General features: G+C 37.1%; 1 protein-coding gene across 1 annotated transcript; it reads right to left on the minus strand.

Moving 5' to 3' along the window:
• Window positions 1–554: 554 nt before the first annotated feature.
• Window positions 555–13,777, minus strand: LOC590092 (long-chain fatty acid transport protein 6-like). Its single transcript, XM_030976356.1, has 10 exons — window positions 13,103–13,777; window positions 12,122–12,334; window positions 9,509–9,725; window positions 8,934–8,967; window positions 8,450–8,653; window positions 6,619–6,816; window positions 5,590–5,683; window positions 3,959–4,157; window positions 2,881–2,978; window positions 555–2,398 (listed from the first exon to the last, which is right to left on the minus strand). Exons 1-10 carry the CDS (start codon window positions 13,596–13,598, stop codon window positions 2,094–2,096), a joined length of 2,058 nt encoding a protein of 685 aa, XP_030832216.1. The 5' UTR covers window positions 13,599–13,777; the 3' UTR covers window positions 555–2,093.
• Between the last annotated feature and the right edge of the window lie 2,429 nt (window positions 13,778–16,206).

Genomic DNA, 16,206 nt, shown 5'->3' on the forward strand with positions numbered 1-16,206 from the left:
AATTTGCCCCATAGTCTGGTGCGGGACAATTCGTTGATAACTGTACATAGTCGTCTCGAGTTAACGTTTAGACGCGTAGAATAGGAATAACTAACATGGGGATTATAATAAAGAGATTATAACAAAATAAAAACAATGTTAAAAACATTGGCATGAATGTATACTTTAGTCTATTCAATATTTTTGTATTCAATATTCTTATGATGAATTGCGAAATTTTAATGCCTTCAATTATATTTTCACATTACGTGATTATTACATGGTAATGTGGTGAGTCACATGCAAAGTATCATAATAATATACATGATATAGCGAACATTTATTTCATTAAATTATCTCCCGTCTCTTATTTTCATTGTTTTCCACAACAATTACAATTTAGACGCTAAAGCAAATTTCTAGATGTGCATGAAAACCTATTTCATTTTTTAAATTATTTCGTGTATATCACCGCGACGGAGGATTATCAACCTTAAATTATTTATTCTGTATATTTATATATATATATATATATATTGTAAGTGTAATTACAAAAGTAATTACTGTAAAACCACATTCAGGGCAGAAAGGAAAAATACAATTTTAAATACGAGATTCATTAGATTTCTACCATTTCTTTAATTTCAGTTGGAAAGCTGCTTTATGCAATACGACAATAATATACTAATCTAACATCTTGGCATAGTTCTTCTTTTTTGCATTGTGGTGAAAGTTATATTCTTCATAAACTTTTTCTTGTTTTAACAAGTAATGCAGAATTAATCAAGTATTCGATTTATTCAATAGTAGCGAATTTATGATAAGTGTTGAAAACGGATAGATCAAATACGTCGGAAAATTGTGCAATTAACTTGTTTTAATCTTTAACCAAATAACGATAACTGGTTTTAAATAATACTTTTCAACAAGTAATTGACAAGAGGGCTGTATATCTTAGATGCTCTTGTATATAACATATTGCATCAATTGTTACCCAAGGCCCTCTGTGGTAGCAGTTGGGTAACTGAAAAAGCCATCATTGATTATATGAAACTGAAGGAAAATTATTTTTAGATACATATTTGTTCTTCATTATTCCAGTCCTAAATAAATTTCTTGTAATGATTTATTGTTGAGTTATATTTCTAAGGTGGTTGTCTCTTAATTACATAAAACTTCTTGACAGGACCATACAATATCAGCATAATCATGATGATACGAAGTAAACGTAATAGACTATCGATATTATACAAATAATAAATGATAACAACAATTAAATAGCATATTAGAAACTAACAAGGTTTAGAACAAGTGACATTCACATCTCAATTCAAGTACTGAAACCATTAGACTACGACACTTTTATATACAACGAATTATAAAATATCATATTTTCAAGTACTGATGACGATTCAACATGTTATTGTTACAACCTTTTGTGTAGAAGTGTACATAAAATCATGCAACTAGAAATACAGCATAATGTTAACTAAACCCGCTCTCTACGGGCCTACTGAGAAAGTGATAAATGTCTAATATTTGAACAAAATTTGTTACTGTAAAATAGAAACTACATTAGGTTTTAATATTGTCGCATAATAATTTACACTCTCTAATATGAAATATGTTGTGTCGGTGCGTGCACATTATTAATATTCAATCTGTTCCAGGAGCAGTGACCCCAGGAAGGGGACAGTGGGATCAGGGCCCCATGCCAAAAATTGGGGGAGGGGGGAATGCTAACAAGAAGGTGTATAGCAAATAATGGGTAAAGGCTTCAACACGCTGTTTACGCTCCCAAGTACTCTAAAATTTCATCATCTGAAATACCATGACATGAATCAGGGACAAAATAAAATGGCATAATGCTAATAGTAATAATGATTCGATACAAAGTTCTTCTGATCTTTTTACAACTTGGAATGACCTGCTGCTAACATCTTAATATGATAAAGTCATGGCTCGATGTTGTAAATCTGTTACGGCTTGGAAAGACCTAGCTGTTATTAATAGCTTGATATGATTATGATATTACCCAATATTGTTAATCTTTTAAAACTTAGTATGACTTGGTGTTGGTATGATCAAATTAAGCCTCGATGTTGTATACCTGTTCACAATTTTGAATAACCTGCTGTTAACATCTTGATATGATCATGGTTTATTGGTACATAGGTCTTCCTTGAGGGTTCAATGATGTAAACTTCTCCGTATCCATCAGGAGCAAAACCCCTCTTTACCAATTCAGTCTTCTTGTGCTTGAAGGTACCGGTTAGATCCATCTCATCGAGAAGCCGGAGAAACTTTGGCCGAGCGTAGTCCGGGAGGGATGAGGTGATGTGCTGGTAGAGACCTGAGAAATCTAAGGTGGCTCCTTTATGTAAAACAATTGATGCCATCCCCGCCCTTCCATTGTGACCTTGAAAGTTATAGGTGTTTTTGAAGGAGTTGTGTTATTAATAGCATCAGATTGGTAGCAGAAACATATTCTTCCGCTTGACACACATGAGCAAATAATCACCGCTTAATTGCACGGGTATTTATGATGATGTACCTATTAATGTAGACTCGTCGTAATACTCTCCAAGTAAATTAGCACAGAATGGCGGTAAATAATGAAAGTACTGTTATGTCATGTTCTGTTTTTTTTCTTCTTCATTTCAACGTCACTTCAGTATGGTAAATTTCACAGATAGAAATTTTGTAACCCTTTTATCATTTTCAAACCACCGGGTAATATTAAAGAGGTCTCTCTTTCTTGCTTCTGTTTTTATTCTGCAAATGAAATGGCAACTTATGTAATTGAAAGTTCTGGTCTAATTTCTAAACATACGAATCATTTTAATGACCATTCATAACACACTACTTCTGTTGAAGATGACATTATCTGACAAATCTTACCCGGCACATGTACACCATACACATTAGCTTCAAGTATTGCTGGAAATAAAGCAAGAACATGAGAAACTTCCTGGGTAGAAATATTTTCTCCTTTCCATCTATAGAAATTTAAAAGAAATAATGAAATGTAACTGTTTTGTAGTCAACATAACTTGTAATTTCCTTAGTTTGTAAAATAAAAAGTACATAACACAGCATATGAGTATAGTCATTATAAATTCGAAACGTCAGGGGATTCCCTTTTTGTTAAAGATAATTATAAGTAAATAAACACATAAAAGATTTTTTCAAGAAAAACTAAACAAAATAACGTAGTCCATTTATTTACTTGAACTTCAATTCTTTTTAGAAGTGTTTAATTCCATGAAAGATTCAACTACTATCCTTTTAGGACTACCCCCACATAGTGTTAACGCAAAATCGCCTTCGTTACTCCCTTACATCTACTTTTTCACAATGTACGCACCTTTTCTCATTTGTATCATTTGTCACTTTTGGGGGGGGGGGTACAATATTGTACTTAAATGGAAAAACAAGTTAGTCAGAAACATGTACACCAGATACATTTAAAGATCAATTCATCAGCAAAAATAAAAATCAGGGTTATCATTAGAGGATTATGAGACTACGAGGAATACAATAATCATTAGAATTCAAAGAGAATACAAGCCCTGTATTAAAGTAAGAATCTTTCCGAATGAAGGAGGCAGAAGAACAGAAAAGGAGAAAGCTAATAATTTCGTAACATGCTGATGGTATAGTGGTCAAGCAGCAGTCTCGAAAACTAGACGTCCTGGATACGAAAACAAGTCGATAAGTTAAGAATTTTAGAGAGGCGTTGACCTTCAATCACCAAATCCCTCGAAAAGAATGTTAAGACGTTTGTTTGATTTTCTTAAACTACATTAGCAGTCAGATAAAATAGGTATAAACATTAAAATAGGATATTATAAAACATATCTTTTCTAATTTGAAAATATTGAAGTATGCTATAAAAAGAGCAAAAAGGAGTCCCTTTCTTCTCTGATATATTACATAATTTGTATTTCTCTAAACGTGAGGCATTTGATATTTCTACCTGAATGTATCTCCGAGCCGGTCAATGAAGTAAACGTATTCATCGACATCGATCTTCATGAGATCACCGGTATTGAAGTATGCGTCTCCCTTTGTCTTCACATCCCTTACAATCTTCTTCTTTGTCATCTCTTCTGGTCCACGATATCCAACGAAAGCTGCTTTCTCCGTGATCTTAAGCAACATCAAACCTGTCGAGCCTGACGGTGAAATGGAATGTAGAATTTTTAATTCATATGATCAACAATAAAACAGGATAAACTAATTGATCCCTTTTAGGAGGCGGATCAGAGATCGTCGTCCAAATAGGACGGGGGCTAAATTGGTTTCGCTAGCCCTGTCCAGGCCCATGTCAATAAGAGGAAGAGCAAATATGAGGCACGTACGAAAAAGTTGGTTCTTACATTTTCAGAAGTGTTAAAACTCCTGAGATTTCGTAAGGAGCATCAGCCATCTTGACATTTATGAGGGTTTATCTCTCTTTTTCGACGTGTGGGAGTCGTCTCATGCTTCGTTCTTAAAGGTAATACAAAGTTTTGGGAAATTTTGAAAATTGGGTGGACAGTGATTCTATACAATTCTAATATATTTGGATGGCCCTGTGGATGTACATTGTATTATAAGCTCTAGAAAATTTAGCCCCTAAAACATTTCTGCCTTCGAGAAAAATTGAATATAAACATTTACCGGTGCTCCCGGTAAAATTTGATAAATTTCAAATAGCGCCAACGGCCGTACAATGGTAGCTGCGACCATGAAAATCTCTGAATATGTAGTTGTGATATATAATTTCCAAACGGGAATCGCTAATCGGTCGATTTTAGTCAAGAAACATTAACAAAGCTTAATTGATATCTTGACCTTGAGAGAGAGCTATACAACATAAAGAGTTATTATTTACAATATCATCACTTTAGACTCGTTTCAACCGCGACAACGATCACTGAATATTGTAGGATCGCATGTGCTTCCAATATGTTAATTTGAACCAAATACATGACTCCATACCAAACCTCTGTATTACCTTTAAGTACTCTATAAAGGTAATGAAATTGTATTCAATCATGAGTTGCCGTTATGCGGCATGTCAATGGTGATGACATTAATGGAAACCTTAATGCTATATGTGAAAACGCAAACGAAACAAACAAAAAATAAGAGAAAATGAAATAGAGAAAGGCAGACAGATAGAGAGAAAAAGAGTAAGAGACAAAATGAGAAACAAAGAGAGAGTGAGAGAGAGAGTGAGAGGGAAAAAAGAGAGAGAGAGAGAGGAAAGGGGTGATATGGGCAGATTATCATGAAGCTAGATAGAGATATGGTGACATACTCAGAAAGTGTTAAACAGGTGGAGGGGTGAAATGTTTAGGGACTAGCTGCCAAGGGAATCAAAAATTTGTTTGGATCCGCACAAAAAAAAAATCAACAACAACAACAACAACAACAAATCAACAACAAAAAATCAACAACAAAAAATCAACAACAAAAAATCAACAAAAAGTCGACGTTACGGGAATATAAGTATTAAGCACAAGAGCCTGTCTGTTATACATCGCCCCCCCCCCCCCCTGTTTACCAATGTCTTGATACGCCCTTGATGATGGTCACATGACATGATGCTCAGTATCTTACCTAGAGGAAGCCGAACGCACAGACCATCGGGATTTCGTTTCGGTTTTCCGCTCTCATAATCACAGTCGACGATCTCCACTCTATCCAGCATTCTCTGCCATGTAATAAAACACAATCCAAGTAAATTCTTAATTTGTCCATATCAAATCTTATGAAAGCTTAACAGAGGATTTTTGCAAGCATAAAAGTCATATAAAGAAACAACGAGGACAGTGATTAGGTGATAAATATCTGGACACCCAACCTGTGGTGAAGTTACGGATAGCATGACATGATATTGACATAAGAACATAATGACATTATGATGTCAACATCGACTTGAAAATGCCAAATTATATGCTATCGCAAACCAAAGAAACGGGTTCAAAACCTTTTCTTCATTCCTTTCTCTTTGGGGGCTGCGTATCACCTTAAAGGTAAAGACCAGTTTCGGAAACGCCCCCCTCTCAAAAAATGAAATGGAAGCTCTTATTTACCAATCATGTGAAAGAATATGTTTTGACTAATACGTGATCATACAAATTTTGCCGAGAAACCGCCTACTAATTGATATATTTGGTAAATGATTATATATATATTTGGACCTGATAGATATAACGCACGTGTTGCGCAAGTGTTGGGGTAGTCCCATATACATCTTTCCGTGTACAGTGCTTGTAACTTTATCAAGACTGGGCCAAATTTCTTATCATTTTGATGATTCCAGAACCTTGCAGTACACACCAATACCTATATGCTAGATGATCAACCTTTTCTGATCGATTCCACAACGTTTCTTTCACAATGCAATCGCATGACCATAACTGGTCTTTATCTTTAAGAATGAAGTATAAGCGAAATTTAATGGTTCTTTTTCATAATTTAATTTCTCATATTCGAAAGGTTTTTGTTTAAAGATCTCGACAATGATCTAAACTAGCCTTTGTTTTAGAAAGACATTGTCCATAACAATTTTTTTTTTTAAATCGATCAAAATACATTTGCACGGTAAATTCAGAGCAAATGGAGTGTATATTTAAGGGCACTGACCCTGAGAATCCATGAATATCTGCCGACACTTCCCACGTGACCGTCGATGTTAAGGAAACTAAAGTTACCCTCAGTAGCCGCATAGAACTCAAAGATTTGAGTGATGTTGAATCTCGTCTTGAACTCTTTCCAGATGTCGGGTCTCAAGCCATTACCCACCGCCCTCACACGACGAGGATAGTCGCCGTCGTTCTCTCTCTTTGTGCAATTTAAAAAAAATTATTAAAAAAAAAAATCCACGAGAGTTATCAGTAATTTACAACACTTCTCATAGCAGGTAAAAGACTGAGGCCAGGAATTGCATACGACACGAAACAGTTTACAGTGGGGTGGTTCGTTTATAGTTTATTATTAATATAATAGTATATTTTGGTGACAATATTAAATTTTCATTATAACACATTTTGAAACCGGAAAGTTGATTTTTGGCAAGCATCGTCAGCCCCAGGTAAAATCGTCATTTATGTACATTGTATGATAAACAATAATGGGCCTACAATTGAGCCCTGAGGGTACACTGTAGTCAGGTAAACAGATACCTGAATAAACACCATCAATAACTACATACTGTTATTTATTTTGGATGTAGTTCCTAGGACACTCTAAAGCTTTTCCTCCTATTCCGGAGTTTGAGAGTTTGTAAAGAAGAATACGATAGTTTATCGTATCGGAAGCATTGAAGAAGTCCAGGAGCACCGCTAAAGTATATTCGCATTTATCAATGGAACATGCTACTTTATTTATTCACGTTAAGAGTACATGTGTTGGATTGTGCTTTGCTCGAAAACCAAACTGCGAGTCGGATGAGATATTACATGAAGTGAGAACATTAACTGTTCGAACATTAAAAAACAAAAAAATCAATAACTTTAAATAGCCATATCAATTAAATATTGGTCTATAATTTACCAGCTGTAGTGGATCCCCTTTCTTAAAAACGAGAACCACTTAAAAGCAAGTTTCATAGCTTGTGGTACAACTCCTGTAATAAGAAACAAATAAATATTTTAAAATGTGAACCAAGGGTTCAACAATATGTTGCCCAATTTTTTTCGAGGGACGATTACCAATTTATCATAATAAGAACTTATTACCAGAGAACCAGAGCTTATCACCTATATACCACCTTTAACACCCTCTAACCAGGATCCAGGAAATATATACACACCTCACATATATACCACCTGTAACACCATCTAACCTCGGATTGAGCCAGGAGGTATATACACCCCTCACCCACATACAACCTGTAACACCCTCTTACCTTGGGCTGAGCCAGGAGGTATCTACACACCTCACCCACATACAACCTGTAACACCCTCTTACCTTGGGCTGAGCCACGAGGTATCTACACACCTCACCCACATACAACCTGTAACACCCTCTTACCTTGGGCTGAGCCACGAGGTATCTACACACCTCACCCACATACAACGTGTAACACCCTCTTACCTTGGGCTGAGCCAGGAGGTATCTACACACCTCACCCACATACAACCTGTAACACCCTCTTACCTTGGGCTGAGCCAGGAGGTATCTACACACCTCACCCACATACAACCTGTAACACCCTCTTACCTTGGGCTGAGCCAGGAGGTATCTACACACCTCACCCACATACAACCTGTAACACCCTCTTACCTTGGGCTGAGCCAGGAGGTATCTACACACCTCACCCACATACAACCTGTAACACCCTCTTACCTTGGGCTGAGCGAGGAGGTATATACACCCCTCACCCACATACAACCTGTAACACCCACTTACCTTGGGTTGGGCCAGGAGGTATATACACACTGTACCTATATACTACCTGTAACATCCTCTTACCTTGGGTTGAGCCAGGAGGTATCTACACACCTCCCCGATGTACTGGAAGATAGTTACTTGAAACCTTCTGACGTCATCCCAAAAATGCGACGCCGAAAACTTTTTAGCAATGGCTATGGTGCCCCCTAGTACAGTTTCAGTGGATTGAATAGCAAGAGAAATATTACTTTCCCTTGATGATATTTTTGAAACACAATCTCGTTGCTACTCTCTCATTTTCGTTGCAATCATGTCCATCACAAAAGAATTATATAATCGGTGCATTACCCTATCAAATACTCGATTTTAGCCAATTCATCTACGTGGCTATATATCAAAATATTAACATTTTAGAACATTGATCAGGTAAGTATTCTCTAGACAAGTTGCATAAAACGGGAAGGCATGGTGCCAGGGCAACGATGCATTGTTAGAGGATTCAGTTGGGAAATTAAAGGCCTAGCCAATAGTATGAACCTGTTGCCCGCTTTTCATTCACAACTACGTTAGGCTCGCCCTCGACCGCTCGCTCCCTCTTTCTAAACGAAAAATACGAACCATAATATCTTAATGAATACAAAAAGTTTAACTATCAGTCTATTTAAGAAGGAATCTTTTATTGTAAAGAAGAAGAAAAGAGAGAATATTTTTTCCTGTGTAAGACTCGGTCTAATGTGTCATTAAATAGGTATCAGCGGTTGTAATTATAGATTTATAAATATAAATTTATTCCGCTCTTACATATTTATCTATTTTGTTTCCTTTGTCTTCTTCTGTTCAAATTGTATTTGTCATTAATTACATACGTTTAGGATTACCGTTATTTGAGGGATTCACATTCTACAAGCCCTGCTTCTCAGTTTCCACAGTTTTTACTTTATAAAAAAAAACATAACTTAGAGCAAATATATACATTTTTTTGTAATTCAGTTAATGATTTGCAAAATGCATTATGTTAATGATCATTGATTTCTGTGATTGATTTTATTGTCATAATTGTTTATATGTATTGTTCTGTTGGAAATAAAAATAAAACTGTAAACTGAAAACTGAAACTAAATACCTGCCGACATGTTCTACAATGAAAGTATAAATATGAGCAGATTGATTATTAAATACAGATAAGAAGGTTTACCTGTGTAAAGACACCCCGAGGCTGCAATCAGGAGTGCGGATGAATGATACATAGGTAGCGCTATATAGTAGACATCTGATGGTGATACACCAACCTGTATGCTAGAGAATGCACCTCCTCCAATTGCTCTACCGTGAGTAACGATAGCCGGCTTTGGCATTCCTGGAGTGAAAGAAGGTATGGAAGAAGGCTAGAGCAATACCATGACATATGATGATGATGGTAATGCTGGTGGTGGTAGTGGTGAAGGTGGTGGTGGCTGTGGTGGTGGTGGTGGTGGTGGTGGTAATGATGGTGGTGGGGGTTGATGCTGGTGTTATTGATGGGATTGCTGGTGGTGGAAATGGTGGTGGTGGTGATGATGGTGTAAAAGCAGTTTTGGTGGTTTTGGTGGTAATGATGGTGGTGGGGGTTGATGCTGGTGTTGTTGATGGGATTGCTGGTGGTGGAATAGTGGTAGTGGTGGTGACGGTTGTGGTGCTTTTGGTGACGGTGGTGATGATGCTGATGGGGGTGGCGGTGCTGATAGTGATGGTGGTTTGGATTTGATGATGGTGTTGGTGGTGGTTGTGGTTTAATATAGGAGTGGTGGTGTCAGTAAAGTAGTGGTCGCAGTTGTGGTGTTTCTGTTGGTGGTGGTGGCCGTGGTGATGGAGGTGGCGGTGGTGATAGTGCTGCTGGTATTGGTTTGGGTGATGGTGATGGCGGTGGTTACGGAAATGGTGATGGTAGTGGTGAAAATGTGGATGAGGAGATTGCACGATATCATACTCCGTAGACAACTTATTCGAAATAATCTTCAAACAAAAATTCAATTTCTAAATTCAACCCGAACTCAGCACTATTCATTTCCCTCACGCTGTCTCTGAATCTAATTTTAAACTGGATCCCAGCTCTACATCTATTGCAGAAAGCCCTTTTCTTATATGACGTTTCATCCTATATTTTATATCGAATAGATCTATATAGTATTTTTCTACCATGGATTGGTAGCCCTACGGGTAATTTAATCATGGTGTACTTATTTCCTATGTCACTACCTTGATGCAGAAATGAATAGTTGGTGGTTTCATTATTTTCCGATCAAAGTCTACGTCGATAACAATGTTTAATTTGTCAGAGACTATGGGAAATTAGGCCTGGGGCACTTTTTCAGGGGGAAAATCTGATACAAGAATATGAATATGTAAGAGTTTGCAAACTGCTCTGAATATTATTATGTTGGAATCTCTTAGGCAGGCAAGAAGAACATAACGCATTCAATAAAAATTACATTATTGCAGAGGCGTTACATGGGTTCGCCATTGAGGGGGAACTGGGGACGGAAGAGGCTCATCAGTTTTACTAGCTGGAATATATAGAACGAGGTTATTGTGTGTTGGGAGGGGATGTGAAAAGGGTTTCTGTTTTTTTTTCTTCATGTTGCCTTCTCTTAATTCCTTTCTTTATCCTCATGTCTCTTCCCTTTCCTTTTTCCTATTCAACTGTGGGAGGGAGGTCAAAGATGAGGGACAGACCTATAAAAAAAGGTCTGATATCTATTCTTTGTCAAATCTAGGTCATTTAAACTGTACTTTGATTCCGGACTTTAATACAAACAAATACATTGATTTGATATCATGATTATCAAGTTATGCATAAATTGATTGGAACTTTGTCTCATTTTAGGTACAGCCACATGTTGCCCGCTACTCTTTTTTTTTGTACAAACCCGGGTACAAACAAGTATATAATAGGTTGTTCATTGTTGATGTTTGGAGTGTGGTAGTCGGGTGCTTTGGACTGCAGACTATGGCTGCAAGAATCGTGGGTTCGAACCAGGTTCGAACCTAAGCTCGGCACTTTGCCACAGTGCCACCATAGGAGAGGAATGGGGACCTGGTATACATGATGCTGAAAACCATTGAGTTTGAAATTGACATAAGCCCTGAAATTATATGACCTTACCATAGGAATATGTGTGTGTATTGTGTTTTTACAGACGTGTGTCAATCAGATATGATTATTTACGTCTGGGGGCCGACCTTTAAATGTCACCATCCGAAAGACGTGACTCAATTTCAAACCTGCGTCCTCGGCTGAATCAGTTTGTAACTTCCACTGTTAGCTGGATTACAGGCGCACGCCACAACGCCTAATATACTACTCAAGAACCGGAGATGGTGCACACATTGTCTGCTTGCATCGAATCGAATGTGTAAATTTGCAATGTTTCTTTGTTATATATTGTTTTGTAAAAATGCAAAAGAAAAATAAAATCAAACAGAAATAAATAAATCAAATCAAATCAAATCAAACAGGGGGAATGAATATCACATAAGAGCCGGGAGACATTAAGTTTTATTTAAATGTAGTTTACTATTATCGTTCAACAGAGGATAGCAGTAATATAAAAGACACTTTACTTGTTCGCATAATACTACGTTCCTATTGCGGCGCCACATTAAGTGTCTTTTATTCAATTTTGAATTGAATTTCAACGATGGCCTTGAAAAACCAGAAGTATATATATATAAAAAAAAAAAGGGACTCCGTTATAAGTCCCAGAAACATCGTACCTGTAGTTCCCGAGGTGAAGATATAAGCCCCTATATCACCAAGGCCTGTGATGGGCACGGTCGGAAATTGCTCTCCAGACACGGTAGATATCTCCATGGTAACCACATCATCGGGTGGTAGAAGACCAGGGATGCGAGCATCATTTATCATCCACAGGCCAATCCTGAGATCTCGCAGTGAAGCTTGGATGTCAAGGATCGCGTCTAGGAACTCTGTAGAACGTTTCGGGAAAGGAATAGGTTGAGTCGTTTGATATATTTTTCCTCTCTATTTAATATCTGGCCAGTGCTACTATCAAGTTTACAATCAGGTATCACAACTAAGATATCAGGAGACATGCTTTTTATAATCATGTTATAATCACATTTTCCTTGTTCTTCTTGGAGAATGTTTAGAATACATATCGTTTAGATGTATGAGAATAAGGTACAATGTCAAAGTTTAGACTATTTTAGCCGCATACCACACGTAAATGGTTAAAAGAAGAAGGTTTTAATTCATGCTGTCAATTTATTCAGACATGGACTTACATATTTAAATTATTCCTTTATAATATGGGGATGCGCTTTCCATACTACGTAGAGGTGTTGTAGTCGAGTGGTTTAATCAATTGACAGGGAATACAAAGGCCGTGGGTTGGAATCCCGTCGGTAGCGTACATTTTATTTACCGACTGTTCAGCCATTTTCGTGAATGTGATTAGATAAGCATGTGCGCGCTCGTACAAAGTCGACTTACTGCATGGATTCTTCAAGGAGTGGAGAATATAATATGTGCTCAATAAAGTAAATGAATCAAGTTACCGAAGTAATAACAAATACTGTAAGCGCTTTGGTCGGTTGTACCTGGTAAAGTGCTATTTCAACAAAGTAAATCATTATACTTACTTCCAAATACATAATACATGCATCGATAATGACATCATTATACCGAACCTATATGATTTCAGGATGTTATAATGAAGTAAGAATAATTATTACCTGAACCGAAGATGATATGTTTTGGCTGGCTGGCCTTAATACAATGCAGAAGAGCTGATCCTTTAAGGTTGTAATTGATCATACTTGCTATGATACCCTTCTTCTGCAAACCAAGCCAAGTCCAAACGATTGCAGGCCCATTGTGTAATAAAACACAAACAACATCTCCTTTCTTCAAAATGGGATCCGAACCGCTAACCCACCGAGCAGTGCGGTTCACGTTCCCCGCCACCTCTGCGTATGTGTACCTTTCATTCTCGTATAGAATACAAGGATGGTTGGGCCTTGCTCTGGCATGCTCCTCCAAAATATCAAGAATAAAGAGTTTAGATTTCTGACAGTTTTCCAATAATTTCCCAATCTTTACCAAACGAAGAAAAAATTGGACATCAGTCTTGAGGTTTGGATATTTCCATCGAAGCCAGGCGTAACCTGACGGGAGAGAAGCCCCAGCCATTAGAGCTGCTTTCTGACCGACACTCCATGAAGCAGGCATTTTAGCTGGTATTACTATTGAATTAAAAAAAACAATATGACTATTGAATAGCCGTGGCACGAAGAGCACTCACTGTTGCAACTGTATGTTACGAAATGAGTTCACTATCACCAAGGAGTTTTAAGAGCTGGAGTCATAATCTATGCTCATTCACTTTGTATCATATTCGGTGCCGCCAAATGCAGGAGAAAATATGTCAGACATTGTGCTTAACTGGATCTTCCGTGCAGATATGTAGACCAAAGCTTCCTGCCTAGCTGAAAACTAACGGGCCAATTTCAAAGTGAAATGTGCTTTGGTAATGATAATTGCTTTTCGCTACCACTCGTCTAATAATACGAGCAGTACACGGTACATGGAGCAAAGTTTCCTGAAATAGTAATGAAAATTATTCGACTGGGAATGTTTGGGCACGAATCTGGCATAATTCATAACGTCATAACGAACTGTACTTTAACAAATTCACTTTTTATTTTCGTGTGCCGGAAATAAAAGGAAAAGTGTCAAATTGCTGGTTTTAGGATTGTAAAATGTTGCTATTTTCCACAAATTAAAAATGCTATTTTACAATGTAATCAACTTTCTTGACACAATAAGGCTTTTCTATTCATATTTTAACATCTGTTCGATTTTTCACTTGTTAGTTTAAATAAAACGTGCAATATTAACGATATTTCTTTGTGAAAACAATCACTACACAAGCTTTCCAATGCTGTTGGCGGCATCGAACTAGCTAGGACATCAAAGGTAACAGCACACCTGTAGATTCTATTGTGCAACCTTAGAAAACGGCAACTGCTTGAAATAATGTGATGCCAGTTGGGACTCCAGCTCTTAAAATTCCTTGCTCTCATTTAATTTATGAAGAACCATCCATGTTCGCTATATCACATTTTGATAACAACGCAATATACAACTCCAGTACCACAAATAACACGTTATTATTCGAATAACTTCACGTGGATATTAAAGGTAGTCCCCATGCACACTTGCCTTTATTTGACAATTGACTTATTCTACTATGTTCACGAATAGCAACTTCCTGACTACTATCATTGCTAGCAAATATTTACGTGAAACTGTAGCGTATATATATATATATATATACATGTAGTCCAAACTATTGAGAGGTACAGTACAATGAGTTCACCATCATAATGCTGTTCATGTACTTCCTGTACGCAGGGTTTCAAGCTACCCACGTAGCTGCAATATATACCGCGTGAATCTAGCTCACATATCGTTGTATAAAATACAATGGGATATCATTGATCATAAAAGGTAACTCCCACATAATATCGTATTCGACAACTGTGTTCCACTTTTTACGAACCCACTTAACTTTATGGTAGGTAAACACATTTTGCCCTGTCACAATTCAAATCATTTTGGCTCACATCCAGGTTAGCTCTATCAACAATGAGTTCATGTTTTGTATCTCTTTCCCGCTCCCTCATCTCTCTCTCTCTCTCTCTCTTCCCCTCTCTATTTCTCTTTTTCTCTCCCCCCTTTCTCTCTCTCTCTCTCTCTTTCTCTCTGTCGAATTCGCAATGGTTTCACCAATTTGTCATTCTACAATATACCTGCTTCTCGGCAACTTCGTGATCTGCGAATAAAACTTCGACAATGTTTACTCTATCCATCACAGTTTATTTAATTTCTATGTACAAGAAAATCATCACATTGGTATTTTCCCCCAAAAATATGTGTTGACATAACAAAATATTCCCATGGGATCATAAGATACGTCTCCAGATTACATAAACACTATACCTAATAACCATATACAAAATGAACGATTACGATTTGATTTGTGGTAACTTGTTATTTATTTTTTCATGGGTTAAGGTGAGTGGTGAGGGCTATGACGAAATATCACTCCAAAGTGTCTACAGTCAATCAATAAGTACCTACTTACTTTAATCTAAAAAATTACCGTTACAATTTCGACGGAGGATTTTTGTTAGTTGAGTGCTTAGTGCTCGTAGTTATGCAACCAGGGAACTAAGTACATTTTAAGGGCTGTCACGTTACCCCATAGTTAATAGTATGTTCTTAGGGTTATTCTTAAGTACATTCTTTGGGTTCATCCGTGCTTGGTCCGGCATGAACCGTGTATGTTCCGGTGTGCTCTGGGGTGATCCGTGTCTAACACAACATGCCTATCGACCAGGGTCAACACGGTGCCACTACGGACCTCCCCGAAGCCAACACGGTCGCTACACGGACCGTCCAGGACTACCCGGACTACCCCGGATTGAAAAATATATAATATATATGCTTGTAGGGCTTTTTCATTGGACCAGTGTCAATGTTTCTCTCGGAGTTTTGGAGGGTTTGAATTTTCTTTTTCTTTTTAATTGAATGGTTTATTGAAAATACTGAAAATGGCAGTCCTAAGGCTGAATTACATTCAATTTACAATAAAAGCACATGAAACACATAACAAATTAAACAATTATTACATCACGCTTGTAATAATATATTCAAAGATAAAATTAATATGATATATTGATATGACAAAAACTATGTAGGGTCAACACTATTGTGAAGGTTAACACAAAGAGTTGTGATATCGTATCTCTCTTATAATACTGAAACATAATAA

The sequence above is a fragment of the Strongylocentrotus purpuratus genome, unplaced genomic scaffold (assembly GCF_000002235.5).
Source record: "Strongylocentrotus purpuratus isolate Spur 01 unplaced genomic scaffold, Spur_5.0 spur5_scaffold_9, whole genome shotgun sequence".
Classification (NCBI taxonomy): domain Eukaryota; kingdom Metazoa; phylum Echinodermata; class Echinoidea; order Camarodonta; family Strongylocentrotidae; genus Strongylocentrotus; species Strongylocentrotus purpuratus.

What these genes read in the sequence shown, in the direction of transcription:
- LOC590092 (XM_030976356.1), bottom strand. Translation starts at nt 13,598, where the DNA reads ATGCCTGCTTCATGGAGTGTCGGTCAGAAAGCAGCTCTAATGGCTGGG. An exon ending in ACATATCATCTTCGGTTCAG is followed by an intron (nt 12,335 to 13,102) that starts GTAATAATTATT and finishes AACGTTCTACAG; the next exon opens with AGTTCCTAGACGCGATCCTT. An exon ending in GATATTCATGGATTCTCAGG is followed by an intron (nt 5,684 to 6,618) that starts GTCAGTGCCCTT and finishes ATTACATGGCAG; the next exon opens with AGAATGCTGGATAGAGTGGA.